The 26,088-nt window shown below is 47.9% G+C and overlaps 2 protein-coding genes across 2 annotated transcripts in view; one reads left to right on the top strand and one right to left on the bottom strand.

Moving 5' to 3' along the window:
- Positions 1 to 15,958, top strand: part of LOC104544919 (protein crumbs homolog 2-like) — a 34,925-nt gene extending 18,967 nt beyond the window's left edge. The window contains exons 7-13 of the mRNA XM_010189924.1: positions 5,282 to 6,229; positions 7,059 to 7,615; positions 8,444 to 8,609; positions 9,450 to 10,317; positions 11,122 to 11,238; positions 11,713 to 11,839; positions 15,740 to 15,958. Coding sequence (XP_010188226.1) covers positions 5,282 to 6,229; positions 7,059 to 7,615; positions 8,444 to 8,609; positions 9,450 to 10,317; positions 11,122 to 11,238; positions 11,713 to 11,839; positions 15,740 to 15,958 — 3,002 coding nt within the window. The remainder of the gene's footprint in view (positions 1 to 5,281; positions 6,230 to 7,058; positions 7,616 to 8,443; positions 8,610 to 9,449; positions 10,318 to 11,121; positions 11,239 to 11,712; positions 11,840 to 15,739) is intronic.
- A 4,755-nt stretch (positions 15,959 to 20,713) lies between these two features.
- Positions 20,714 to 26,088, bottom strand: part of DENND1A (DENN/MADD domain containing 1A) — a gene marked incomplete at its 5' end in the record, with an annotated part of 93,160 nt that continues 87,785 nt past the window's right edge. Inside the window, 5 exons of the mRNA XM_010189925.1 lie at positions 20,714 to 20,743; positions 21,630 to 21,739; positions 22,347 to 22,896; positions 23,787 to 24,042; positions 26,037 to 26,088. The exon at positions 26,037 to 26,088 is cut by the window's right edge and continues 98 nt beyond it. Coding sequence (XP_010188227.1) covers positions 21,723 to 21,739; positions 22,347 to 22,896; positions 23,787 to 24,042; positions 26,037 to 26,088 — 875 coding nt within the window. The remainder of the gene's footprint in view (positions 20,744 to 21,629; positions 21,740 to 22,346; positions 22,897 to 23,786; positions 24,043 to 26,036) is intronic.

Genomic DNA, 26,088 nt, shown 5'->3' with positions numbered 1-26,088 from the left:
TCCTCTGGGTTTCTTACAGCGTGAAAGTACAAGTCTGCCTCCGGGAACTTTACAATATGAATGTAACCACATTTTTTCAGAATAAAGAACCAAACCAAACCAGAACCACAGAAGAAAAAAATGAGGTTGCAACAGCTAATTTGATAAGGTTGGTAATGAGAGAAGAGTTTTGATTCTGCAGTGCCATGTTTGAACCAATACAGTCAGCGTAATGCAGGGAATTTCTTTCCCTTCAGTTTGACTTCAGAGAAACGCATCGTTGTAGTTAAAGCTTGAGACTGAATATTGCAGAGTGGAAATGCTTGTGCTCACAGTTGCACAGAATGGGGCAGGTGGAGGAAGGGAACTGCGTGAAGTGCTGCTCCCTGCGCAAGTCGGTGTTGGACGTGCTGGCCACTGTCTTTGTTCTTGTGGTTTGGATATTACACAGAGATGGAAATGCAGCTTTTTGGCTTAGCCTACAAAAAGAAAAATCCGTATTTTGGCCTCATTCATGGAATTTGGCAGATTTGCCTGGGAGGTGGCAAGGGCAAGAGGTTGTCTTTTGACTTTTCACTGTTGGAGTGAATCTGTGGACACTGTTGGATTGCTGTGATGCACGGAGCGCGCACACCGCGAGTGTGCTGTGAGTACGCAGCAAGGCCGCATTCTTCGTGTCAGCACTGACAGGGGCCAGCTGGGGAGGTTTAGAGCCGGGCTGGATTAGGTCGCGCTGCAGCGCAGGTCTCTTCTATATTGGCTGGTTTCATCTCCAATCCCTTTTTGTCTGACTGGCATCAGGGAGCACTTACACACGTCCTGCCGCTTCACTCCAGCCTTTTTTTTGTCATTCCTCCCCCCTGTTCACCCCCATTTTTTTTCCATTTACTGTCACAAATGTCCACGAGGAGTCGGCCATGAAATCTGTGTTGATTGGCGTGATCCTGAAGGGAATTTTTCTGCTACCAGGTAATGAGATCTATACAGTAATTGTGCTGCGTCCTGAATGTTTGCGTGCCTGCCCAGGGCAGGGAGCTACTCGTGTGCTTAGTGGTGGCTGGAGGCATGAGAAGGAGCAAGAATTGACTGGGAAGGAAGAATGTTTGTATTTTGAAGACACTTGAAGTTTTGTTTTGGAAACTTTAGGGCAAGGAATTTCCTTGTTGCCGAAGATGAATGCAGAGCTGTCAGCACGCTCCCTGTGCATCTTTGCTGCAGGAATCAAGTCCAGGGTGTTCCAGGGCATGAGTCCCTCTTTGTACTCAGGTGTAAACACCCAGATGTCTGCCCGTTAGTTCTGTGAAATGTTAGTTTTGCTTTTTACGGATGTTTATGCAATTTTCCTTTTTCCTTTGATCTAAAACGCCTTTATTGAGAAGTAGTTTTTGTTTTAACTCCGAGGACAAACCCTTTGCTGGCCTATGCACTTCTCCATCGCCTCCCCCACCGCCTCCTTGAGTAGCAGTGCACGGTGGGAGAGAGGTCAGAGCAGTGCGTTGCCATGGAAATGGCAGTAATTGTGCAAATATAATTGTGTCAGGTCCGTTTGTTGCGGCTAATTCTCCCTCTCCCCCCCCCCCTCCTTTTTTCTTTTGATAATAATAATACAAACCCTAATTAGGATGCACCAGGGAAAGGCTGCAAGGAATTCAGCTGTCTTACGGGAGAGGGCAAGCCGGGGCTGGCTGGGAAGCCCCACTGAACTAGCGGGTTTTGAGACTGGGCCCATGAATAGACCTTGTCCTTTTTGGTGTATGACAGCTAAATTAGAATAACTCCCTTTGTGCCTGCTTATTCCTTATTCTTTTATCATATTAGGTATCTGTTGAAGTGTACGATTCTTACACTGTATACAATGAATCTTTGCTTATTAATAGCAGTCAGTAACTCATTACCTTCATTCAGGGAAGGGCGAGCTGTATGGATTTTAATAACACTTGCATCTGTGAAACCAGACCGTCCTCCCCACATCGGTAACGCTTTAGAAGCCAGTGAATAGATTCGTGTTTGAAAGTACTGCAGGCGGGTAAAGCTCAGCGACTTGTGAGTGTGTGTTTCTGCCCCAGCCGCCGTGGGTTGTTAGCTGAAACCCCGCTAAATTAACGGGAATGTTTGGAAATACTTGTCTCCAGATAGCAGCCTTTTAAATAACACTTGTCTGATTTTCAGATAAGTTCCACTGATTTGCATTTGTTAGTCCTTAACTAGATAAGGAACTCATTAAACATTTTAAAGTCTCCTAATGATGTAATGAACGTTGCTTTTACTATTTGAGCTAAGAAATTTAGAGGGAACGGAGAAGACTAAGTAAGCATAACTTGTTTTTGTCAAATGGAGTCATTCCCCCTGTTTTATTTTTTAAATTAATATACCTGAAAAGGGATGCCTAAACTTCTCTTAGAGAAAAAAATCACTTTGAACAACTTGTTAATAACCACTTTCCAGCGGATTTGCAAAGACACAACTGTCCATGTCTTGGAGAAGATTGGAATAATGGATATCCAGGAAATACCTGTACTTCTGGATACTGTAATGCTCCACAGCAAAAACGTCCTTTTTTTCTGAAGTAGGGATAAGTTCCTTAATTTTGCTGGCAATCCCTTCTTCATTTACACTGTCACCTGCAGCCGAAACGAACCCAAAATTACAGACCCCTCTGCTGCACTGAAGTGAGCACCTAGGAAGCAATATGCAATAGAAATCTCCTCCTCCTGCCTTGTTTTGGTATAACTGTAGAATTTGGCAAACCAGAGACGTTCGAACACAGTTGACAAAAAGGATCTGTGCTGATGGAGGAGAGAGGGCGAGAAGCTGCCTGAGGAGGGCATGGCCACAGGAAGGCATGGCCACAAGAAGATGCTGGTGTTTCTGTTCCTTTATGAAGAGCTGCCCTCTCCTGCTGCTGCTGAACGTTTCCTCTGCCTGCTCGGAAGCTGTGAGGTTGGACAGCACCGTGTAAAGACCCGAAGTGTCAGCTTATTCTTTTCACCCATTTCAAACAAATAATTGAAGAAATCAAACCAGCTGCATCCCATAGGAAAGCTTGGTGTTTAATTAGTCACCAGCCTGGGGTTGTGCACTCACCGGAGGAACTAATTTGCCACCTGGTGAGAAGCGCTCACCCTGCAGGTGGGAAGCAGCAGGCAGGTATTGCTGCTGCCGTGCAGTGTAGAGAGCTGGCCCGAGGAAAGGGGAATGTGATCGGGAAAATGAGGCTGGACCCTGCCTCCCAGCCTTCTCAGAAATGCAGAAATTCATGGCATCTCTCCTTTTGTTATCCACACCAATGCTATCTTCTCCTGGTAAATATCGACAGCTCTGATCTGAAATGAGCAGCATCTCAAGGATCTGGGACTATACCAAACCTACCTTTCTGATGCCTTTCAACAGCCTCTCCCCTTTAATCTGACTGCAAACTTGCAGTTTTGAGAGCCCTCCAATCCACTGATAACTCGGAAAACCCACTCCACATAGTTCTACCGCTCTACTGATATTTCTTAATTCCAGTTGAAGTCCTTCCTTCTTCTCCCAGACCGGGATTTTTCCAAGCCCAGAGATGTCTGTTATACTCTATTTATTCCAACACATTTCCTTCAAGCTTGGCCTTAGCTTTGTGCTGACGTCGTAATTTGATCCTTGCTGCTTCCTCTACAGATAAGGTCACACTCTGGGTTCTGTGTGCCAAGCAAGCCCAGCATTAATAGCTGGAGGAAAAAAAAAGGCTATGCTGAGGTAGTATTATAACCCTGAATCTGTCCATCAGCTGAGCTCTGCTTCAAGGCAGAGGTTATTGGCCAAATTCAGTGCTTTTCCACAGGCACCACACAGAGTAGTTGTGGGGTACGTCAGCAGAGCTGTGTCCTAGAGGAGTCAGAGGAAATGTTGCTTACGGAGCAGCTCTGGCACAGCTGGCATGTGCAGAATTACCAGAGCCTTCCATTTCTCTCACAGTGCTTCTCAGAGCTCCATACGTGTTATGTCCCGCACTGACACAAACTGGTGTTTTGGAGCTGGAAGCTGGGGCTGGAGAGAGGAAAGCAGCTTGGTTAGGCAGCAGGGAACCAGACCTCTGTGCAAGACTGTCAGGCACTGCTGGGCAGGAGGGGGGTCAACCATCAACGCATATATTTAGGAAGTCTGTATCTTTGCTAAATTGTTTTGCCTTTTTTTTTTTAATCACACATCAAGTCCAGCTCCAGTGCTCCTAATGCCCCATCTCCCCTCATCTCCCTCCCTCAGGCGACTCTCTAATCTCTTTGACATGCACATTCTATCTGGTGGCTTTTCTTTACAAATGTCTTTTGTGTTTTGATTCCCCTCCTTTGTGTGTGAATTCCTTCTTTTTCTTTCTGCTGTCCCCGTTGTGCTAGCTAGCTAGATTCGGTGTGTAATGCTATTAGATTGGGATAATCCGTGCTTGGTTTATCTGTGTGACTGCCTCTGGAGATTAGTGAAAAGCAATGTTACGGGCCAGATAAAGTGAACTGGTTCAGAAGAGCTCTTCTGTCAGTCTGGAGATGCTCAGGAAAATGACAGCAGATTTTCATTAACCAGATTTGAATGTAATGTCTTGTAATTTACTTGAGCGCTGCTGGGATATGTGTGCCTCAAGCAGACAGACAAACTGCAGTGCAGGGCTTCTTTTTGCCCAGTTCACTGCTGCAGGGCCGGACAGAACTGAGCTCAGCTTAGTGCAAGCATGGCAGAGTGCCTGTGGAGGAGCTTTGGTCTGTTCGCTGGTAACGGACCGAGTGTTGTGATTTACCACTGGAGGGTTGTCTGGGAATTGGAATTTTCTTAACTGAGGCTTTCCAATCGTGTTTCTGGCTAGTGATCCACTTTGATGCTGTTTGCAACAACAGTGCCTGGAACGTGCTCCAGTCAGACCTAGAGACTTAATTTGAGTCTCAGCTTACCAAATCTATATACAAAAGCAGCATAACATCCTTGTCTGTGCTGTTCTATCCCTCTAACATCCTCTGCATGTTGATTACCTGTGGTGTTTGAGATTGTCTGGGAGAGGACAGCAGAGTCTGTTGGATGATGTAGGCTGCCTGGACGAAGCTTTATAAATAGCACCTCCTTTGCAGCATCTGGGAAATGGCACAGAAATGTTTTTCTTGCCCTTATGTTAGTGGTAGGCCACTCTGTTATGAGTGTTGGGCTTCTTGCTGACAGCTCTTGGTCTTTTGCTGGTTTAGAGAGGAGCAGTGTGGGGAGGGGGCTGTGCGTGGCAGGTTTGCTGTGGGGAAGGAGTCACAGTCCCCTGCAGTGAGACCCTCTTTCTAAATCTCTTTCGCAGGTGTGGAGTGTGCTGTTAACATCAATGAGTGTGAGGAGGGGCCCTGCAAGAATGGAGCTGTCTGTGAGGATGGCGTTGCTGACTACACCTGCCACTGTGCCACTAGCCAGGATGGCGTGATCTGGGGAGGGAAGAACTGCTCGGTCAAGCTCACTGGGTGCCAGACACACGGCTGCCAAAATGAGGCCTTGTGCATCCCAACCTACCAAGCTGAGAGCCACGGCCACTTGTGCCAGTGCCAGCCCGGTTTCTATGATGCCACATGCTCAACTCCAACAACATTTTCCTTTGTTTCCAGAGGGTATCTCCTCATTGAGCTGCCCTTGAGCAATCGGAGCAGGAGGGACGTAGCAGAAGATCAGCTTGCCAGCACGTCTCTCCGCTTCCGAACCACCTTGCCCAGTGCTATCCTTTTTTACCGAGGCGATGAAGCTGAGTACTTGTTCCTGGAGCTCTTTGATGGCATCCTGCATGTAGGACTGAAGAGGGAGGGTGTTGGGTACCTGCTGCTCCTGGAGGGACTGAGAGTTGATGATGGCCAGTGGCATAAAGCTGAAGTTGTTCTGCACAGCACTGTGCAGCTGAAGCTCTGGCATGACTCTTGCGATGCAGGTGTCTGCCTGCAGAGCTCTCCCATCTCACATGGCGCTGCTTTGATCCCACACACCTTCCTGACCGTGTATGTTGGAGGTGCTGAGTATCCGCTGACCAACAACACACAGAGCCAGCAAGGCCTCGTTGGCTGCCTGGAAGACTTCCAGGTGGATGCTGAACCTGTGCTCCTGGTGGATCTGCCTGTGGGCGAGTCCTCCCCAGTGCAACAGGGCTGTGACCGGACAGAGTGGTGCCTCTCCCAGCCCTGCTTTCATGGCGGGCAGTGCGTGGACCTTTGGGCAACCTTCAGGTGCGACTGCCCTAGACCTTATGGAGGCCCAGTGTGCTCGTACGGTGAGTGCTGCGTGGTTTTTACATCTGCCAGCTCTTCTGTCAGTGCTTCGAAGGTACCAGATAAGCGTTGATGCTAGCTCTGCAAGCAGTATTTTCCACTTGACCAGTGAGAAAACTAAAATAAAACCCTCTGTAAATAAATTTCTCATTGGTCCCTTTTCTGTCACTTGCTCCTGCTGGAACAGCTGTCAGTTTTGTGGTGCAGATGTTATTGTGAGCCAGAGGCTCCGACGTCATCTCTGTGTTTCTATGTGATTGCAAGAGGGCAGGGAAGTTGTTTTACTGTGAAAAGTTCATCTTGAACTTCTGGATTAAGGATGAATGACAAAGTATTGCTTTATAGATGGAAGACAAAGTGTTACAGGAAGCTCTGACAGTTTTGAGTTAAAATCATACCTATTTGCATTTTTTTGTTTTCACAAGTCTTACATTAACATTTCTCCAGTTCTTTGTTTCATTCCTGACCCCTAAACATGGCAAGTAGAAAGTTGTTCTGCTGTTACCAACAAATTTACAAATTTTTAAAGCAACTTTGTAGCTTACAAGTCCTTGAGTAAATCTGGGAGGTGGCAAGCACTCTGCCAGACGGCTTCTTCGCTCTTCTGCTATGTGGGTGCTTGAATTCATGCCCTCCAGAGAAAGCAAGGACACATTTACCTACCTCTTAATTTCACAGACCTGTGTGGGGAGAGAGCATAATTACCCAGATGGTGTTGAAAATGTTGGGAAGAAAGGACTTGCCCTTGTAAGGAGCTACAGCCTAGAATGTCCCTGTGCCAGCTGCACTCCCCGTGTCACTGAGCTGACGTGTGTTTCTTCTCTCTTCCAGAGCGCCCAGCAGCAACGTTTGGCCTAGAGAATTCCAACAGCTTTGCCTCCTTCACCCTTTCTGACAGCCTTGGTGCAAACTTCAACATCTCCTTTTTCGTTCGTAGTAGGAAGGCTAGCGGTTTGCTTTTGCAAATCAGCAACGAAACTGGCCCCTGCCTCACCATCTACTTGAAGAACGGCAGGCTTAAGATAGAGATGTCGTCCACAGATCCTGTGACGTTTCCAGCAAATTTAGTTGATGGGAGAAGACATTTGGTAGTGCTGTCTTTCCAAGGAGGAGTTGTTGGTGCTCACCAATCTGACACATACCTGGAGCTAGGACACCTCGTTGCAAACCCTCTTTTAGCTGGTTCTGAAGTGTATATTGGTGGCCATCCTAACCCAGACAGCGCTGAGGTGTGGGGAGGTTACTTTAAAGGCTGTTTGCAAGACATCCAACTGAACAGCCACCAAATCAAGTTTTTCCAGGTTGAGAACTACAGTCTGCCACGGGAACTCAATGGGACTCAAAATGATAATCTTGTGAATGGTTGCATTTCTGATAACACCTGCAAGGTACGATGTCTCTGGTTTGTCTCTGCATGCGTGCAGTAATCTGTTAGAGTTGCGTGTATAGTTTCTGTAGAAAAGTTTGCCTGTTGCTGCTATCAGGAAGATGAGGTAATTTATGTATTGAAGGCCATGCGGCCCCACATGCTCCTCTGTCACTCAATATTCTACATACAATTTAAGCAACAAGTTTTCTGTAGCTCCCCTGTAGTTTCTGTAGTTCGCAGATCTTGGCCAGTCCTGCTTTTGTGCTGCTTGTCTCCATTTTGCCAAGCCCGCGTATGCTTTCCAGACTGCACCCTCTAACCAGAAACCTTTCCAGCTCCTCCCTTCCTCTTGTTTCAGTTGCACAACCACCTCTTCCCCCAGTTATTTGTTGCTTCAGCAACAACACTTGAAGGAGCTGTCTCCCCTTTATTCCACAGACTCCCTAATTTTGCCTTTTTTGCTCATGGTTCTATAAAGTATTGTCATGCCTCTGGTATCTGGTGTGTCCTTGTAGCAACAGAACTTTGAGAGGTTTTCAGGAGCATTGCAGCTTGTTTCATCTGTTTCTCACCTTTGCTCTTGTGCTTTGTTTGTTGCCAAATTGCTGGAGCTCTGCCTTGGGAGTTTCTGTTGATCAGCATCACATGCAGGGAGAGGCAGGGTCTTGGAAATTGCTCACACAGAGACCCTGGTGCTTCCCTCACTGCTGTGGAGTCACTATTTTAATTATTCCTTGATGCAAGTGCCGCTTGTACTAAGCTTCGTTGCCACGTTTCCTTCCACCAAATTCTCTGAGATTCAAAGATGGATTACGCTGCTCCTCAATTCCACTGTTTTGTTTTTCAGTCTGAACCATGCCAGAATGGTGGCAGCTGCATTGTCACCTGGAATGATTTCCATTGCAGCTGTCCAGCAAATTTCACTGGGAAATTTTGTGAGGAGAAGGTCTGGTGTGAAAGCGACCCATGCCCTGAAGCTACCACCTGCGTAGATGTTGTAGCAGGATATGTGTGTAAGTACTGTTCTGCTTGTGTGTTGGTAAAATCCTTAATGGCCACTGTCTGTAATCAGTATTCCTACTTTGTGCTGTTGCAGTAGATATAAACACACGCTGCGATAAGGGAACAGAATGATGCCCAGGTACACACACTTGCAGGCAAATGCCTTTCATGGATTTGCCACCAGGTTATGACAGAGCAAAGATGTTACTCAAAGGTGTTTTCTTCTGTTACTTTGACTTGCCCAGGGAGGAACCTGTCCACCTTTGTGGAGTGATTGCCTCTCTTCTGATCATTGCAGTGCAAGGACCGTCCTGCTCTCTGTATTGTTCAGCCTTTTCTAGAGTCTTAGGTTATTTCACCAAGCAGGACCCAGTTAAGTATTGCAAATGTGTCTCAGCTTTCTCCTAAGACAGAACCATGGAGAATGAAGGAAACGAGTGAGCTGATGGTGCCCTGGTGTGGAGGGAGTGTTGTCCACTGGCTTTAAAGTGTCCTGGAACTCGGGATCTTGGGGTGCTCCCCACTGGCTGCCCCAGCAGCTTTGGATGTGTTACTTTCCTGACTTCCCTTCTGGTTTTTCTAGCAGTAAAAGGGGAATAGTTGTATTTTTGTGCAGTGCTGTGAGACTGATGAGTACAAATTGCTGCACAAGAGCTGGGTATTATTATTAGAGGTGCAATTGTAAACAGGAAGAGCTTTAAGGATGCCAGCGGCTAGGTCTGTAATCCTACTCACACTAAGCTCACACAATTCTTAAGGGAAAGACCCTGCCAGGAGTTCGTCATTGGTTTGTCTCAAACATGACACCAACTGTCTTTCAAATCCCTTATGCTCTGCGCCTTTATTTATAGGTCTGGCTAATGCAACATTTAATAGTTATGCTGCCATTGAATTTACCACCAATACTTCAGTGACTCGAACTCTGAGCAGCCTCCATGTGGATTTCAGAACCAGGGATGAAGATGCTGTTTTGCTCCGGGCTGTGGAAGAAGTGGATTCACTCCAGATAGCCATTAGGAACTCCTCCCTGCTTGTGGACATCCGGAGTGGGAACAGCATCGAAGGTGTCAGCTTCCTGAGCCAGCAGCCCGTCACGGACGGTGCCTGGCACACCATCGTCATGGCTATGGAGGAGCCGTCTGCGCTTTCTTCCAGATGGCTGGTTCGTCTGGATGGGTCCGTTAACGTGACTCTGCAGGGAAGCGCTGGGAACTTGGACTTCCTCAAGAACAACGCACTGATTGTTGTAGCAGAAAACTTCACTGGCTGCCTAGGACAGGTGCAGATAGGGGGGATCTTCCTGCCCTTCACTGCCCACCGCCTTTACCCCCAGCCAGAGCAGTTCCAGCAGTCCAGCACCAGGGCCATCCAGCTGGGCTGCACTGGGGCTGACGTTTGCGCTTCTGGCCCTTGTCTCAATGCCGGCACCTGCCAGGATTTGTTCAATTCCTTCAGCTGCGCCTGCCGTGCTGGCTGGGGGGGGGCACTGTGCGAGTCCAACATTGATGAGTGCCAGTCAAACCCCTGTGTCCATGGGGACTGTGTGGATGCAGTGGCGGACTTTCAGTGTGAATGCTTCCGGGGATTCATTGGGAAGAAGTGCGACATCAACGTTGATGACTGCGTGCGGCACCAGTGCCAAAACGGAGCTACCTGCGTTGATGGGGTTTACGGCTACTCCTGCAAGTGCCCTCCTCAGTATTCAGGACCTCGCTGCGAGTAAGTGCCTTGGTTGGTTTGATGCAGGAATTTACTTTGGGAAAATTTGTCATGGTAAGTACCTGGCAGGTAAAGCACCTGAATTCTGCTGTGAAGCGGAAGGTGCCATCTAGGCCCAAATCCTCCCTGAAAGGTGCTCAGCCTCATGCAGGATGAGGATCCATACACAGCCAACTTTCAAGCGGCACTCGGCCTGCCTGTGAGCAGAAAGCTGCCACTGCTTATGAAGGTGCCCATTGCTGCTACCTGTGCAAAACCAGGCCTTACCCTGACAAATGTTTTTCTAGAATATTAGATGAAAATATATACGTACTCTCAGACTGATTAACAGCATTCCTTCAACCAAGGGTTTAGTTGTATTTTGTGGCATTGGTCCTAAGACTAAGGGCATTGTTTCTCTGTATCGGTTGAAAAAAAAGTCTGTTTGAGTATCCTACTCCTTATCAAGTGTGTACCGGGAGAAAAAAGTTTATTTACCCATCACCTTACTGCCTGTACTGCTTAGCAGTGCACTTTTCATGATCCCTCCATGGAGCTCAATTAAAATTTGGTGGTAAATCAGTATGGAGTCAGGAGGAGGGTTGGGTTGTTTGTTTTGTTGTTTTTTTTATAAGGTCTGTTTATAGCATTAGTATTAGTTTGGAAAAAATCCAGCATATTTTAGACACAAAGCTGTGTCTCATATCAGTAAGGGAAGTAGGAATCGGTGTGTTACTCAGACTTGCATCTACTTGTGCCTGTTCAAATGGAACATTGCTTCCCCAGAGACCGTTTGCTTCAGCCGCTGTCTTTTGCTTTTCCCAGATGGCCGTTCCCACCTGAGCAGTGTGGCAAGAACTTCACCTGTCTGAACGGTGGCAAATGCATCAGTGAGAGCTGGGGAGCCAACTGCTCCTGCAAGCCGGGTTTCACAGGCAGGAAGTAAGTGAGATTTTTCGAATGCCTGCAAAGGAGCTAGAGCTTCCATTCTTACATCCGTGGGGTGGCTGAGCGGGTTGAAATGCTTCATCCTCTTGTGTGTCCTTTTGCCATTCAAACAACTGCTCCAAAGCTGTAAACTGGCTGATGTTTTTTAGAAGAGGTGGGCTTGACATGATCTTGCTGACAATACCGACATCTGCAGCATGAACAGCTTCTGAGTAGTTCTGGTGCCTCCTGAGAATTCGTTAACTGTGCTGGAGACCCATGCTGGCCTCATAAAGAAATGACAAGAGGAGGATTGGGATGAGTGGGTGAAACTCTCACATTGTTAGGCCCTGGAGAAAGCACCTGAAATAGATGCAAGAGGAACTTCTCACACAGCTGAGGTTTTGTAGGCTGTATGATGTTGTGTCCTATGGCACAAGAACCTATGTGAGAAATTTCATTTAATTCTAATATACTTTTCCTTTCCAGTTGTCAAATTAATATAAATGAGTGTGATCCCAACCCTTGCCAGAACGGAGGTACATGTCAAGACTCCGAGAACAAATACGAGTGTTTGTGCAGTGCCAGCTACATGGGAGAGCGCTGTGACGTTAACGTAAGCACTTCCCTTTGCTCCGGGAAGTTCCTGTTTGTTCTTCCCCCTGTGCCTGTGAGGAGCAGCAGCCGTGGGCTTAGCAGAGTCCTTGGGTATGGGCTATCGGTGAGGCTGCCTGCATGTTGTGCAGTCCCTGTGTGTCCTGGCTGAAGCACACAGGTGAGCACGCTTTGGAAATCAGCTGGTACCAAAGAAACCTGAGGTGTGAAATGATTTTTAATTTGCAGTGCTGTTGCATGTGTGTCTCCAGCACATAAGCAAGTGCAGCAAATACTTTTCAGTATCTGCATGGGCTGCCCTGTGCTTTTCAGGGCTGTTTCTGCAACTTCCCTTAGATTTTATTACTCCTGCAGCGGGACCTGTAGAAAATAGATATGACATCTCCCCCCCCAGTTTCCTTGGGAATGGAATTTCAGCTGGCATTTTATCTCGGATGAGTTGCAAAGAACCTCCCCTCTCCAGAGATCATCTGGGTGGAACTGGATGTGTTTGGAGAAGGGAAGCCAGATGAAGTCAAACTAAAAGTGATTCAAGCACAAGTGAAAACGTAGCATCCTTTATCTCCTGAGTCGTCTTCTGACCCACTGGGGCTGGGCAGCCTTGGTGATGCTTTTCCTTTTCCGCGTAAGCAAAGCGTTGCTGTTTTAGGCTGAACTCCTTCCTGTGTGCATGTTGGTAAATCTTGAACTCACTTTTCCTCTGTAAAGCATGGGCAGGCAGCATGTGTGGTAACCTGGGAATGTACTAACCTGTCCTGCATGGCGAGGGCTGTGCGCCAGGGTGGGCTTTGCTGCTGTTGCTGTTCCTGAGGGCTGTGTAATGCATGTGCCCAGGTCACTCCTCACACTTCCATCTGCATGCGTAGGCTCCTCCAGGCATCTTTGTCTCTGTCCCAGGACACTTCTCATAGATCCCAGTATATTCATTGTCATCGTCCTCAGTACTGTTTGCGGCACTGTCTGTCTTTTCCCTCTGAAAGGCCAGGGCTGTGGTGTGGGGCAGGAGGCTGGGCAGGGCTGGGGGCTGCGCTTGTGGTACCCGGGGCTGTGGAGGCTGAGCGCTGTTGGCTGCGCTCTTGTTCGTTCTCCCTCCCACCAACAGCAGCAAGTGCAGAGCACGCAGCGGGGTGGGCTGCAGCTGCTAACACCTCCTGTAGCGCGGTACCGTGGGACTGACCTGCATGCTCTGCAAAGCCAGAACTAACCCCTAGTGCTCGCTTGAGCTCAACGTGAACTTCAGTCATCTGAGAATGGCAGGAGGGCTGCCAAGTACTCGGGGAATGTTCCTTCTGTGCTGCATTGCTTTGTCTGGCGTGGGCTGTGCGGCATCCAAAAGCTGTAAACAATCAAGCTTGAATTCTTTTGGTTTTATCTGTAAGGTGGCAGATGCTTATTGCGATGCTTATTTTTAGCAATAAGAAATATTTCTTATTTCTAGGTTTTTGTAATCTTAAAGCTTTCTTCAATGACAAAAACCTACAATTTTTTAAATTCTTTGTTGTATTCCATCCTATTCTTAATTCCACCAGAATCTAAAGAATATTCATTCATTCAGCTACATTTCCCTCCTCAGTACTTGAGCCTTTTATCATCTCCATCTCCCATCCACAGATGGATACTGACCTTTTTAACATCCTCTCCTTCCTGCTGCAAGTTGTCTTCAAGTCTCTTCCACAACATGTGTACACAGTGTGGACATTAAAGTATGTGCCCTTGTAATTTAAAAGTGTTGAGCTACAAATTCAATACTCTCCATTCACTGTTAAAATTATTTAAAATCTTTTGCTCTAGGGTTTCATAGTTACTACAAGGTATGGCAGTTCTCAGGTTTGTTATCCTAGACTTTCCTCTAGCTCTGAGATTTGTTACTTGTTAAGCCGGAAACTTGCTACACCTCCCTCCCTCCTGAGCTCTTCCAGGAAGGGCTGGATCCCAAGTCTGAGTACAATCTTGTAGCGATGGATGGTTTAATAACCAAGTTCTCTACCTTGCCATCAGAGGCATCACTGAATGTTTCTTTAGTATCATTGCCCTGCCTGGGGAAATTTTCTGAGGTAACTGAAAATTCATGTTGCTCTGCATTAACTTTGGAGTTTGGGGCTTTTTTGTTGGCTTTGCTTTTTTCAATATTGGTTAGATTTTTTTTTTCCCCCAGTGACACCTACATATTTTAGTCTGGTACTGGTAAGGAAAGCCCTTAAAAGATTTCCACTCTGGATGCTGGCTGTACTGGTATTTAAATCTCAGGGGGCTGTCCTGCTGTGGACACCAGAAGCAGAGAAGCTGGAGCATGCGCTGCGGGCTGGATGGCTTCACCTCATCCAACAACAGCTGCAGTGTTGTGCAGAGCCTTCACTGCCCTGTTGTGACGGTACCACAGCTCTGCGCTGCCTTCAGTAGCAGGTGCTGGGTGAGGGATGGTTTGCTTTGTACCAGTTCTGTAGCTCCAAGATTAGTCCCAGAAATTGTCTGTATTTTGTTTTGCTGTCTCTGTGCTGGTTACTGTCCAACTCAGGAAATCCTGTCTTTTCTTCCTGGGGGTAACTCTGTCCATGTGCCCTGCATGAATTATTGTAATGGTATTAACTGTTCCAGTGGTAAAGCTCTGCTGATAACTCTGCTCTGAGATCAGCTTTGCCAAAGCAGCCACTTAAAGAGTGTTATTGGTGAGTGTCACTGGTTTGGAATTGGAAAGAAAAATTCAGATCTTCTGCTTTTTATAATTTTTTTCCCCTCTAATCTGACCATTCTGGGTTCTTCGACTTAAGTTATTGTAACCACTGGAGTTTCATTGTTTCTCCATTAATTTCTTTTACAGAAAGGCACTGCAGGTGCTCTCTTCCCCTCCCCACTAATTGAAGTAGCTGTCCCCGTAGCCTGTGGCTCTTTGCTGCTCCTCAGTATTGGGCTCATATTCATGATTCTCACTGCAAGGAAGCGGCGCCAGTCAGAGGGAACCTACAGCCCGAGCCAGCAAGAAGTGGCAGGAGCTCGGTTGGAGATGGACAGTGTCCTAAAGGTGCCACCTGAGGAGCGGTTAATATAGGCCCTGCCATGGCAAGGAGATCCACCTGCAAGGTCTGCTCTGACCTTGAGCTGTTCCCAGCACTTGCAGCAGCCGATCTGCCCTCTCCCGGTTTCCCCACGCGTGGCAGTGACATGGACATGGACAGACTGCGCAGGCAAGAGCCGGGCCTTGCTCGCAGCTCAGTGAGGCCATTGCACAACCCCTGGCTCCCAGTGAGCCCCTTCACACCCCAGCCCCCCGGACTGCCCCAGAGGCTGCTCTGGCCCCATTCTGCCATTCAGGCAACAATGGCATAGTTAAATCTGCTTTAAAAGGCAGGGTTAAATTAGGCACTAATTTACAGAGCAAGATCTGTATATATTTGTTTAAGGACATTGTATAGAGGATATTTATGATTGGTTTGTATATACTGTTCTGTTTTTGCCAATGACTGAAACACACACAAAGCCTTTTCAGCTCAGGTGTATGAGGTTTTTCACACAGCCTTCAACAGCAACAGCAGCTGTGAATGCCTGCCCTGTGACAGCCACAGGGTTACAGGAAAGATCAGGAATTACGGAAAGCATCGTCCAGGTCGGTGTTGATGATCGCCGTTAGACATTCCCATGGGTACCGCACAGGAGAGGTGCAGTCAGAGCTGGGGGTGGGCGTGGGGTGGTACTGGAGCTATTGGCAGTACCGTGCCAAGTGCTGACCTTGGGGCGTGCGTGGTGGGGGACAGGGTCACCAGGCTGCTTCTGTATCCCCTGGACACGTGTGTGACATGGAGGGGACTGTGGTTCCTAAACAGTGACAGGGGAAGCTCCTGTCTAGCCCTGGGGATTGGGATGAGGGATGTGACTGTGGAGGCGCTAACACCCTGTTCTACCGCAGCAGCCAGTCTGGGCGCATCTTAGCAACTCCTCCGTTGTGGGAACAGTCGGGGCTGCCGGGGCTGCCCTTCTCCTTGTAGTTGTTGCAGCCACGGTGATTGTCATGAAGAGGAGGAGAGCGACTCAGGGAACATACAGCCCAAGCCGTCAAGAGAAAGACGGGGCTCGAGTGGAAATGTGGAACGTCATCAAGATGCCACCAACCGAGCGGCTGATTTAAGAACTGGGCTCGCACACCAGGTGCTGTCATCCCATAACAGGCGTGGAACTGCTGCAGCAGCTCTGTCTTAGGTCCTGAGATGTGTTTTTGTAGGCCAGGTCTGTGCTGCTTTAAGCTACTTTATAGGCTACAGGAAAGTGCCTGCTGTGGCTTGGCAGGAGGATGCAACTGCTTCAACAAGCTTGGTCATTGCAGCTCAGCCCAGAAGACTGGTGTAAAGTTACGAGTTAACATCACCACCACCATGCAAATGAGGCAGGTCATGGGTATTAAATGGGTATTAAACCTCTGCATTAAGAAATAATGTGAATAATCTAGTGGTTCCAAAAAAAAAAAAACACCAACAAAACAACCCAACCATGTGCCTGTGCTGTCTCTGCAAAACTAAGCCAGGTACCTGCCTGGGGAAGGCATTTCCTAGAGCTGCTGCTGTCCTGTAACTGGGCCAGGCACCACCACCAGTCCATGGGTACTACTGTGCTGTGTACCACTGCTGCTCCAGCTTGGCCCTAGACTACACCACAGGAGTATTTTAAGTGCCTTCCTAAGCCTGCGTTGCCAGTTAAAGTGTTAACTTTCTTGAAAGGAGGATGTTTATCTGTAGAAAAAACTGCTCCATGCTTTGAGCAGGCTTTGCAGCAAGGGGGGATACACAGCCTGGATGCTTTCCTCATCCGTTCATAGCTGCAGGGGCTGGCTCAGAGCAGCCTGGCTACAGAATGGGCCTTACTCAGTGAGTAATGGTGGAGCAACAAGTGATCTGTGTGTGGGGGGAGAGAGAGTCCAAGGCCCACACCACTGGGGACAGACAGGTTTGGGCTTGTCAGTGCAGAAGAGTGGAATTGAGTTAAAAATAGTGACCTTTAATACGAAACCAGGGTTTGTGGTGGTGTGAGACACAGCATTCATTTTCCACATTGCCCTAAAAAAAAAAAAAGGATATTTATTCTGTGGTTTTACTTCTACTTTGTTGCTGTTTTAGGTGATCACTGTGCTCGCTCTTCTTTTATCATAATGTGGCAGCGCCTATGGAAAGAAATGCAGCAGAGCAGACCCAATGAGGTCTACAATCATTAGCATGTCAGGATAATTACTGTCAATGAATGAGAAATATTTTAGAAAACAGCATCTGCTTTTTAGTCTCCAAAATACTATCAATAAGCAGGGTGTGAGTCTGCCCACCAGAGCTAATCAGCACCAGGAGAAAATGCTACTCTGTTTTGCTCTTGGATTATTATTTTTTTTAACTGTAGCTGTAAATTTTTCTGTCATTCAAAGCAAAGGGAAGAGCACAAAACTACTGATCAGGCCTGTCCAGTTAAGAACAGGTCTTCTGCATACGTACAACTGCTGCTGGAAGATGAAAATTATGGAAAACAGAAAAAAACAAAACCAAACCAACCCAGACCCCTGGAAAACCAGAGAATTAATATTTTGTGTGTATTTTTCCTCTGCTACTGGGGAAAAGTTGAAGGAGCAAGCGGTGACCACACCTGGCTGTGGTTTGGGAGTTGGACAGTGCTGCTAAAGTCAGATCTGACCTCATGTCAGCTCGGTGAGCTTGCTCCTGCTTTTATTTATTAGTAGTAACACTGCTGTTACTTTTGATATGATTTGCTCTGCATGCTTCCCAGCTGCTATTTAGGAAGGGCTCAGGCAAGTTCAGAGCAGAGCAGTGGCCCTGCCCCATCCCCTCCCTGCAGAGGAGCCGGTGCAGCTGCTCGCTCAGGCACAGGGAGTGCAGGTTTGTGCAGCAGCGTTTATGCAACAGGAGCATGAACAAAAGCAGCAGTTTTTGGGAGAGCAGGGGTGCAGGGGCAGCTCCCCCTGTGCTGCGCTGTTGCTGTGTCCTGGAGAGACAAACATTCACCTGTGGGGCTGGCTCTGGCCAAGGCGGGGGTCTCTCCTGGAGAGAAAGGACCCGCAGCCCCCACGGCAGAGAACGGCAGCTCCAGCAGCCGGGGCTCAGGCCCCCGGGGTCACCTTGACTTCAGTGCAGAGATGGGTGTGGGGTTTTAAGCCCATGAGGAGCTGTAATAACCCCCAGCTCCGCGTGGGCTTGGGATTTCTGATCAAGCTCCAGGGTGCTGCCAGGAGAGGCGCCTAATTCTGCATTTTACCTCCGCTCCATCATCTGTGTGCAAAAACAAAGGCAGCAACAGGGTCTAAGCAAACCAGTATTAGTCCAGCCCGTGTTATTTGGAGAAGAAAACCAGGACTGTGTTATGAGAACAATGACCAAGCCTTTGGTAAATACCCTGAAAGGCAACAAGAAGCTGCAAAACCCACACCAGTAAAGACCCCTCCACCCAGCACAGCGCAGGCTCTGGGGCTGAGTGGCTGCAGCCCCCGCTGCAGGGGTAGGAGCAGGGAGGCTCCTGTTCAGCCGCTTCACAAGATGAGCAGAGCAGAGCAGACATTTTCCTTCCAAGCACCCAAAGCCAGTACTAGCAAAAGTGGGTAAATACCTTGTCAGTGTCTTGAGCATTTCTGCAAAATAATTTATGATTTTTTTTTTTTTTGCAAGAATGAACTTAACTTTCTTTTGATATTTAATTTTTGAATATATTTTTTCACAAAACTGGATTTGCTGTAGTTAATGATCATGATCCTGATTTCTTTTGTAACTGTAAATTTTATAACTTGTAAATAATTAGAATGTCCTTCAACTGAACTTTACAATAAAATTTGGTTAAAATAGACCTAGTTACCTTGACTGGGGATGGCTTATTTTTCCTGCAGCATAACTTGGTGTCTAGATGGCTGCTTTTAGGCTGTAACACACAGTTTGCACAATGCCTCTTTTACAGTTAAAATGTCATTAATTTCAGATTATTTTTATTTGTCACACAACGGAGATCTCAGCACAGACCTGACCGAAGCAGAGCCACGTAGCAACCAGCAAAAAGATCTGTGGTAGAGCCAGAGAACGGGGCCGTCACAGCCTCCCGTGTTCTCTGTTCACCAGTCCTGACGCGCGTGCTGCCGCATTTCACCGTCCGTCCCTTTTGTAATGAGCGAGACCCAAAAAGCTGGAAGCCGGAGCAGATGAACGTCTCGGCCATCACCACCTCAGTGGGCTGCAGGAAGATCTTCAGGAACAGAAGCTGTGTCTGAGCTTCCCCATCCAGCATCCAAAATGTTTCTAACCCAGTGAGAGAACAAGATATAAAAATGGTTCCACCATCTGCACAGCATCAGATGCATCAGAAACTGGAGGGGTTTGGGGTTTGGTTTTGGTTTTTTAAGTTAAAAGTTATTTCTAAGGGAAGAAAGCATCTGTAAATAAGCAAAGCAGTACCAGACAAGTACAGTGAGTACAGGAACACGAACAAGGCTGAATGTAAAGTAACTGATGAATAATACCAGACAAGCAGTAACAGGAATGCTTCTTACACTAGATTAGCAAAACCACCAAAAATACCTCTCCATCCAAAAAAAGCAACGTTTTACAGCTGCGCTGGCTCTCCCAGCCACACACACTTTGCTTACAGCTGGGCATGAGCCATAGTAGAAATTCCTGAGTTCAAATAAGCCCAAAAAAGCAAGCCCTGCCCTGCGGAGCATTCGATTCCTGTCAGAGGCAGGCAGAGCAGGCGCCTGTGTGCAGAGACCACGCACGGGGTACAGGGGCGCTGCCGCACACCCCGTCTCAGGTGGTCAACCTCCTCCTTCCCCCTCCAAAATAAAGTGCAGGTGATTAATGCCATTTGTGGTACATGCTGATACTTTTCAGTGCCTCAAAACTGACTTTAAAAAATAACCCAACAGTGTTTGTTTGTCTAAAAAATCAACTGCATAAAATATTCCGTGATAGGGGCAGAGTAAAATAATGAGAGATGTAAAATGATTTGCAGTGATGCAGAATTACCTGAGTGTTTCTCTCTTCAGCTGAGCCCACGTGTAATATTGGCCTACTCAGTGTGTAATCAGTGTGCGACACGAAACGTGTGTTAAAAAGAGTACGTGACATTCGAGTGGCGTCATAGGCAGTGCCTGGTCACATCCACAACTGAGCACGTTTGATCCTCTGGCTCACAGCAGAGGAGATCTGAAATTCCAGACTGTATTTATAGACAGCGGTCAAATTCGGAACTGTATGAAATAAAATGGAGCTATTATCTTAGGCTTTAAATATTTTACTATGCAATATTAAAACCATCTGTCTTCCAACACAAAATGAAAATACAACTCCAACTGAATGGCTTGTCGGAGTAAGAGTACTTTACAGAAATAGAACATTAATGTAATACTGTGGTCTTTCCCCAGACTGTTGGCATTTCGGATATCGAGTATTTTTCTTTTGTATTGCACAGACGAACGCACAGACAGCCATTGCCATACATCAGAGTAAGAAAACTTCCAAGATTATATATGAATAAAATAGATACATTGGAAATCAGATAAAGCTTTACAAGAATTCCTCCACGTGTCCAAAATGATTTCCTCTATCAAAGGCTTAATGGTGATGTGATTACCTCTCCTCGAGTAACGTTTGACATCGGATTGTGCCCAAATACAAAACAAAACCAATAAAGCACCACTTAAGTAAAACAAAGGTGATCACTGCACAGACAGCAGGTTTGATAGGGATGCTGAGATTAAGATGAAATTTCTGGAGAAGACCATTGCCACAGCCAAGCGCCTCAGAAACGCAGCGTGAACGGACCCTTCAACCTCGCCACTGCCTTTTTGTACCTCCTGACCTCGCAGTCCACATCGTGTCGCTCCTTTTTTGTCACTAATCAAGTAAGACACTGTTACATCCCAGCCATACACTGCCGTCTAGAATATCTATATATAATATTAACATACGTACAGAGAAGAACTAGGATACTCTTTATGGCCTCTATTTTCTGATGTGTTTAACAAAACCCAAACAAAAAAAACCTAAAACCCAAAAAAGAAAAAAAGGAAAATCAATTGCTGGTGTTTCCAGTTTCCTAACAGAGATGCAGGACCAAACCCTGACCGCCTGCTCTGTGCTGCGGTTGTGCTGCAGCAAGGATTTGTGACAATTCTGCACCAGGGAGGTCCCTGTCAGCGCGCCGGGGGCGGGAAAGCAGCAATCTGCATCAGGCGCTGGTCCAGCAGTGTAACCTCAATGGATTGCAAGACAGGATAAATGCAGAGCCTAACGGATAAATTCAGTGCAGCCCCCGTGTCTGGGTGTGCTGCACTTCACCTGTGAAAGCTGTACGTGTAATGCAGAGAAAACTGAACACCCGTCACGCAGGCAGGGAAAACCACCAGTACGACGTGCAACGTTCATGCTCCCGGCCACACCAAGGACTGCAACTACAGGGCAGGAGGAACTTCTGCATCGGCAGGATTGCCTGAAAAGCTGTGTGTGGAAAACCAACCCAACCCCAGGCACCCTCGTGCTTCGGGCAGTGCAAGAGTCACGGGGTTTTCAGCGGTGGAGCGTGAGGAAGCAGTTGTGGGGACCAGGACAGTGAGGGGACTCTGGGCAAAAAGCACTCGTGTGTGAATGGCAGCATGGTGCTAGTCCTGCAGCCGTCCTGGCTCAGCCTTCCAGAAAAGAAATGCTTGGTTTTACGCTGGCTCAAAAAGACCCCCAAAACCCCTCTGTCCATTCCAAAGGGACATGACAAGGCCCAAAGGTTTCACTCAAAGGTTTCCCATCGCTTTCTGAGCTGTTCAACCTTACCTGGTGTGGATGACACGTCTTGCTTTGTCTTTTTTAACAAATCTTCAAAGGGATCTTTTGTCTCCTCAGATTTTGAGGACAGTAACACTGACTCTAAGCCCTTAGCTGGCCTGGAAGGGATCAAAGGGGGCTCATTAGACAGGAGAGCTTGCTGGGGATCTACCTTGGAGCTGGCCTGGCCCACTCGAGATGTTCTGGTTTTGGACAGACCACTGAAGCACGCTGGCTGCAGAGAGCTGGTTGGGGAGGGACTGTGGCGCTGCAGCAGTAAGGAGCTGGCTGGGGGCACAGCTGGAGCCTGGCTGAACAGGTTGGGCATGGATAGTGTTGAAATGTTGGGCTGAGGTCTGTGTGGGGGGTAGAAGCTAGAGCTGGGTGTTATGAAGCTAGAGCTGTAGGCATGACCTAAAGAGGGGGTGAAAGAGCCCCTAGGGGGTCGAACTAGAGACACAGAGAGGGCTCCTGGCAGTGTCTGCGTAAAGGGATTAGGAGATGGCTGTAACAAAGGTGGTGGTGCTGGGGAAGGGTAACCGAGTGGCTGGACAAAGGGTGCAGCTGGAGGAGACACAAAGTCACTTGGCACCGAGACAAAGCCAGCTGCTGAAGGTGGAGCGGCTGAGCTTTGCAGGCTGCGGGGACCTTGCTGTGGGCCACTGCTTTGCCAGCTGGCTGTTTTTAAGGGATCCAGGAGGTTGAGAAGGTACTCGCTTTCGTTACCTGTGTTATCTGTCTTCACCTTGACAGGCTGGAGCATCTCAGCAGTGCTGGTAGCACTGGACAAAAGCTGAGACGGATGAGAGGAATAATTTACAGACTGCTGGATGTCAGGGTCTAAGGACACACTACCAAAGGGCTCCGGGATGAGATCTGAAACCAAAGGGCTGCGTCCTGGAGCATGGGAGGTGAGAGTTTCTGTTGGCCCAGCTGCAGTCTGATGCTTGGCAGCCCTGGGTGCTGGTGGTGGTGGCACTATCCCAAGTTCAGGAGTCTTTCTTCCCTGTGGCCTAGGAATGGTGATGTTCCCTTGGACGGCAGGACTCGAGTCATCCTTTTCTGCGGGAGCCCGAATGCTGTCTCTGCTCTGGGGTCTCCTTGTGATTGGCACCACGTTAGCAAGCGCCATCAAGGGCCTTTCCGGTGAGCTTTGGGAATACTTGGTAGGAATAGCCATGTCGTCATGACCCATGCTCCACAGCTTGTTGTACGGGTGAGACAGCTTCATGGCTGGCACAATCCTGTTCCTCTCAGACACACCAAGGTCCATTCTCTGCAAGAAAACATAAAAACAGAAAGTTAACTTTTACTGATCTCCTCATAACATAGAGCACAAAGTGAAGCCACGCTGCTGAGCTGCAAGTGCGAGAGGATCTGTCCTAGACTGTGGACACTGGGAGGGACAAGAGCACACGGCCTGGAACGGACAGGAAAGCAGAGGAGGACTCTACAATTTTCATTCAGCTCTGCCTCTAATGAGTTGTTCAACTGTGACATTTTGTGGCATCTGTTGATAGCCAAGGAAGGAGCAGGGACCTATAGCTAAGGTACAGAAACTGAGGAGCCTTAATTGCTGTGTGGAAAAAGCTGTCAAATGAAATATCTGGATAGAACACTAAATTAAATATTATTATAAGGTAAAAATGCCATTTTTTTCATGTCACATGAAGATTTCAGAGTCTGCTTTAGTTTGGCACTTTCTAAGCTATTCAGTGAAGTTCTTCACAAAGAATCTCTTTTCTGCAATCCAGCTTGTTCAAATGACACCTAGACCAACATGGCCAGATTAAAAGAAGGTAATTTTAAAAACATGCAGTTTGGAAGGGACCTGAAAATTCCCAGGTGTTCATCATCACTGCTGAGCATCAGCTGCGAAGATAACTCTGTGTGACAGCCAAGGGACAAAACAGATTCTGAGGAACAGGGTAAATATTTCCTTCTTTAGAAGTAAAGGCTGTAGTTTTAGTGGAAAAAGTCACTGTCTTATGACTGAGTCCCATTCCAGGAATGTTATAATTCAGAAATGAACTTCAAAATGCATGAAGAAATGGCTGGAAAATGGATTAATGTACCCAATAACATGAAAACATTCCTCAGAGAAAAATGCAGCCAGCCAGCCCAGGCTGTGCAAACCCCCCAGCGCCCATGAGAGCCCATCCACACCTGGTAATCAAATGTGCATCGCTGGTCGCCCTCGTCTTTGGGGGTCCGCAGGTCTTCTAGGCTCTTGGCTTGGCTGAGTGGCTGAGGCTGTGTTTCTACTTCCAAGTTAGGGAAGATGTCTTCAAGGAGGTTGATTTCCGTGTCCTTGCTTGGGAGCAGAGGGCTTGGAGGCAAAGGCTCTTTGGACTTCTCTGGGCTGAGCCCCTCTTCCCCATCAGCGCTATCAGATTCCTTCAGGGCCCGGTACGGCTGAGGCCTAGGGGAGAAACCAAAATCACGTTGCAAATGACTGTCTTTGTAATTGTTTTTTTCTTAAACAAGTATTTACTAAGGAGCTGGATGGCTTTACAAAAAGCTTTTGGTGGCAAAGTACAGCTTCCATTGCCTCGTGAACAGCAAAGTGAGCAAGGGCAGAGGGACAGACAAGGCTGAGCCAGTGCTCGAGGGGCTTTGGAAAGGAAACAGCCATAAGTGGGACATGCTCAGAGGAAAGCAGCGCTCATGCAGGTACAGACGGGCTAAGGAAGGGACTCGGATCAGGGATGAGGGACGCCAGCTCTCCGCTTGGACAGCCTGCCCTCCCCTCCGGCAGCCCCTGCTGCCACGCTCAGCCCCTGCACAGGGACTCAGCGTGACCGTGCTGCCGAGTGCCAGGGTTTGCAGGCACTTAACGTTCTCCTGCTTCCAGCTGACCCAGCACAGAGCAGAGCTCAGGGTTTTCCTGCCATAACTGGGAACGCTGTGCAGGGTTCCAATGATTGCGTCGGTGTCATCTTATCACGAAACAACACAATCCATTATGGAGACACCTATTCTGCTTTTCCAGCCAAGGCCGAGTTAGCAGGATGCTTTTCTTGCACATACCTCAGCAAGAAAATGAACACCAGCAGATCTGCATATTGGTTCTGTGTACAGAGAACAGCGGCATAATGTGCATCCAATTAATAGCAAGAAGTGCCATACGCATCTGTGGTGATTGGCACTTGACTGGCAGCCAGTTTTACTGCAGCATTCAAACATGGCTTCAATTAAAAGAAAATATTTGTGGTACCAATCCTATGGAAGAACCCTCTTTTTCTTTCCATACTTTATTATAATACATCTGTATCATGCAAATTTATGAACAGCTCATCTTACTTCCTTCATCAACACACAAATAGCAGGCATTCAGCTAGCGAGACACCCATGTAATGATGCAAGTACAAGTCAGACAGCTGGTGGTACACGGCCCCTGGAAGAGGGGATCTTGCAAATCTCGGGTGTATCTTTAGTCTCTCACAAATGTGCTCATCTGCTGAGCATCAGATCACACTGCAAAAAACCCCGAGGAATATTCTGCAAACAAACCGTTTTAGTGGCCCGGCCTCTCCAGCCCAAACACAAATGCAGGAACATTTTTCCAGCACTTTGCCACTGAAGCCCTGTGCTGAACCCCACACCCAACCACCTCCAGCCACAGCCCTGGGGCTGCCGTCTGCAGCCCAGCCCAGCCCAGCCACTGGGGACTCCAGGACCAGACCAGCAGCCTCCCCTCCAGCCCAGGCTCACACAGCTGCACCTGGCAGGCTCCACTGCCCAGTGACTGCACATCCATCTCCCAGTACCCAAACTGGGCACCGCCAGATTTCTGAACCTGCAGCTCACAGTGCCCTGGCACCACTTCCTCCAGGCTCTGCTTGAGCAGGTAACTGCATTTGTTAAAAGCTTGAGCGTAGTTCTGAGCCATTTATCAGCCTTTCTCCCCCCAGAAACCCTCAAGCAGGTGGGGTTAGGAAAGAACAACAACTCTGGACGGCACTCGGTGGGGCCTTGGCTCCAGACTGTCTCCAGGGTTCAAATTCACAGCAAGGGGATCAAGCAAGAGAAACCAGAAAAAGCCAATAACTGCACCAAAAAAAGGCTCACAGGACAACCCAAAAAGCACTGCACAAGGGAGAATGGCAGAAGGTTTGGGCAGGGACACAGGCAGCACATTGGAACAAACGGTAAGTGAAGGGTTACAGCCCACAGGGCTCGAGTCAGCATAAAACCAGAAGCTGTGCGTTGCTGCAGCGTTTCATGCAGGAGAATGTTTTTGCATGCTGCTCAATACCAAAACAAACAAGCAGGAGAAATGCTGAACATTCATCAGGCGCTGTGCACAGACTGTGGGAGCATTCCCAAAATTCCAAGTATAGGAGCAGGCAACCAGACCAATGCGAAACATTGTTCAAAGAGTGAATGAATACAACGAAAGAATAAAGGATAGACCATTCGAAAGGAGCAGAGAAGAAAAAGTTCTCAGAGAAGCCAGAGACAGGGT

The sequence above is a fragment of the Mesitornis unicolor genome, unplaced genomic scaffold (assembly GCF_000695765.1).
Source record: "Mesitornis unicolor isolate BGI_N332 unplaced genomic scaffold, ASM69576v1 scaffold5588, whole genome shotgun sequence".
Classification (NCBI taxonomy): domain Eukaryota; kingdom Metazoa; phylum Chordata; class Aves; order Mesitornithiformes; family Mesitornithidae; genus Mesitornis; species Mesitornis unicolor.
Note: the sequence above shows the minus strand (reverse complement) of the source record. Positions and strands in the feature narration are given on the sequence as shown.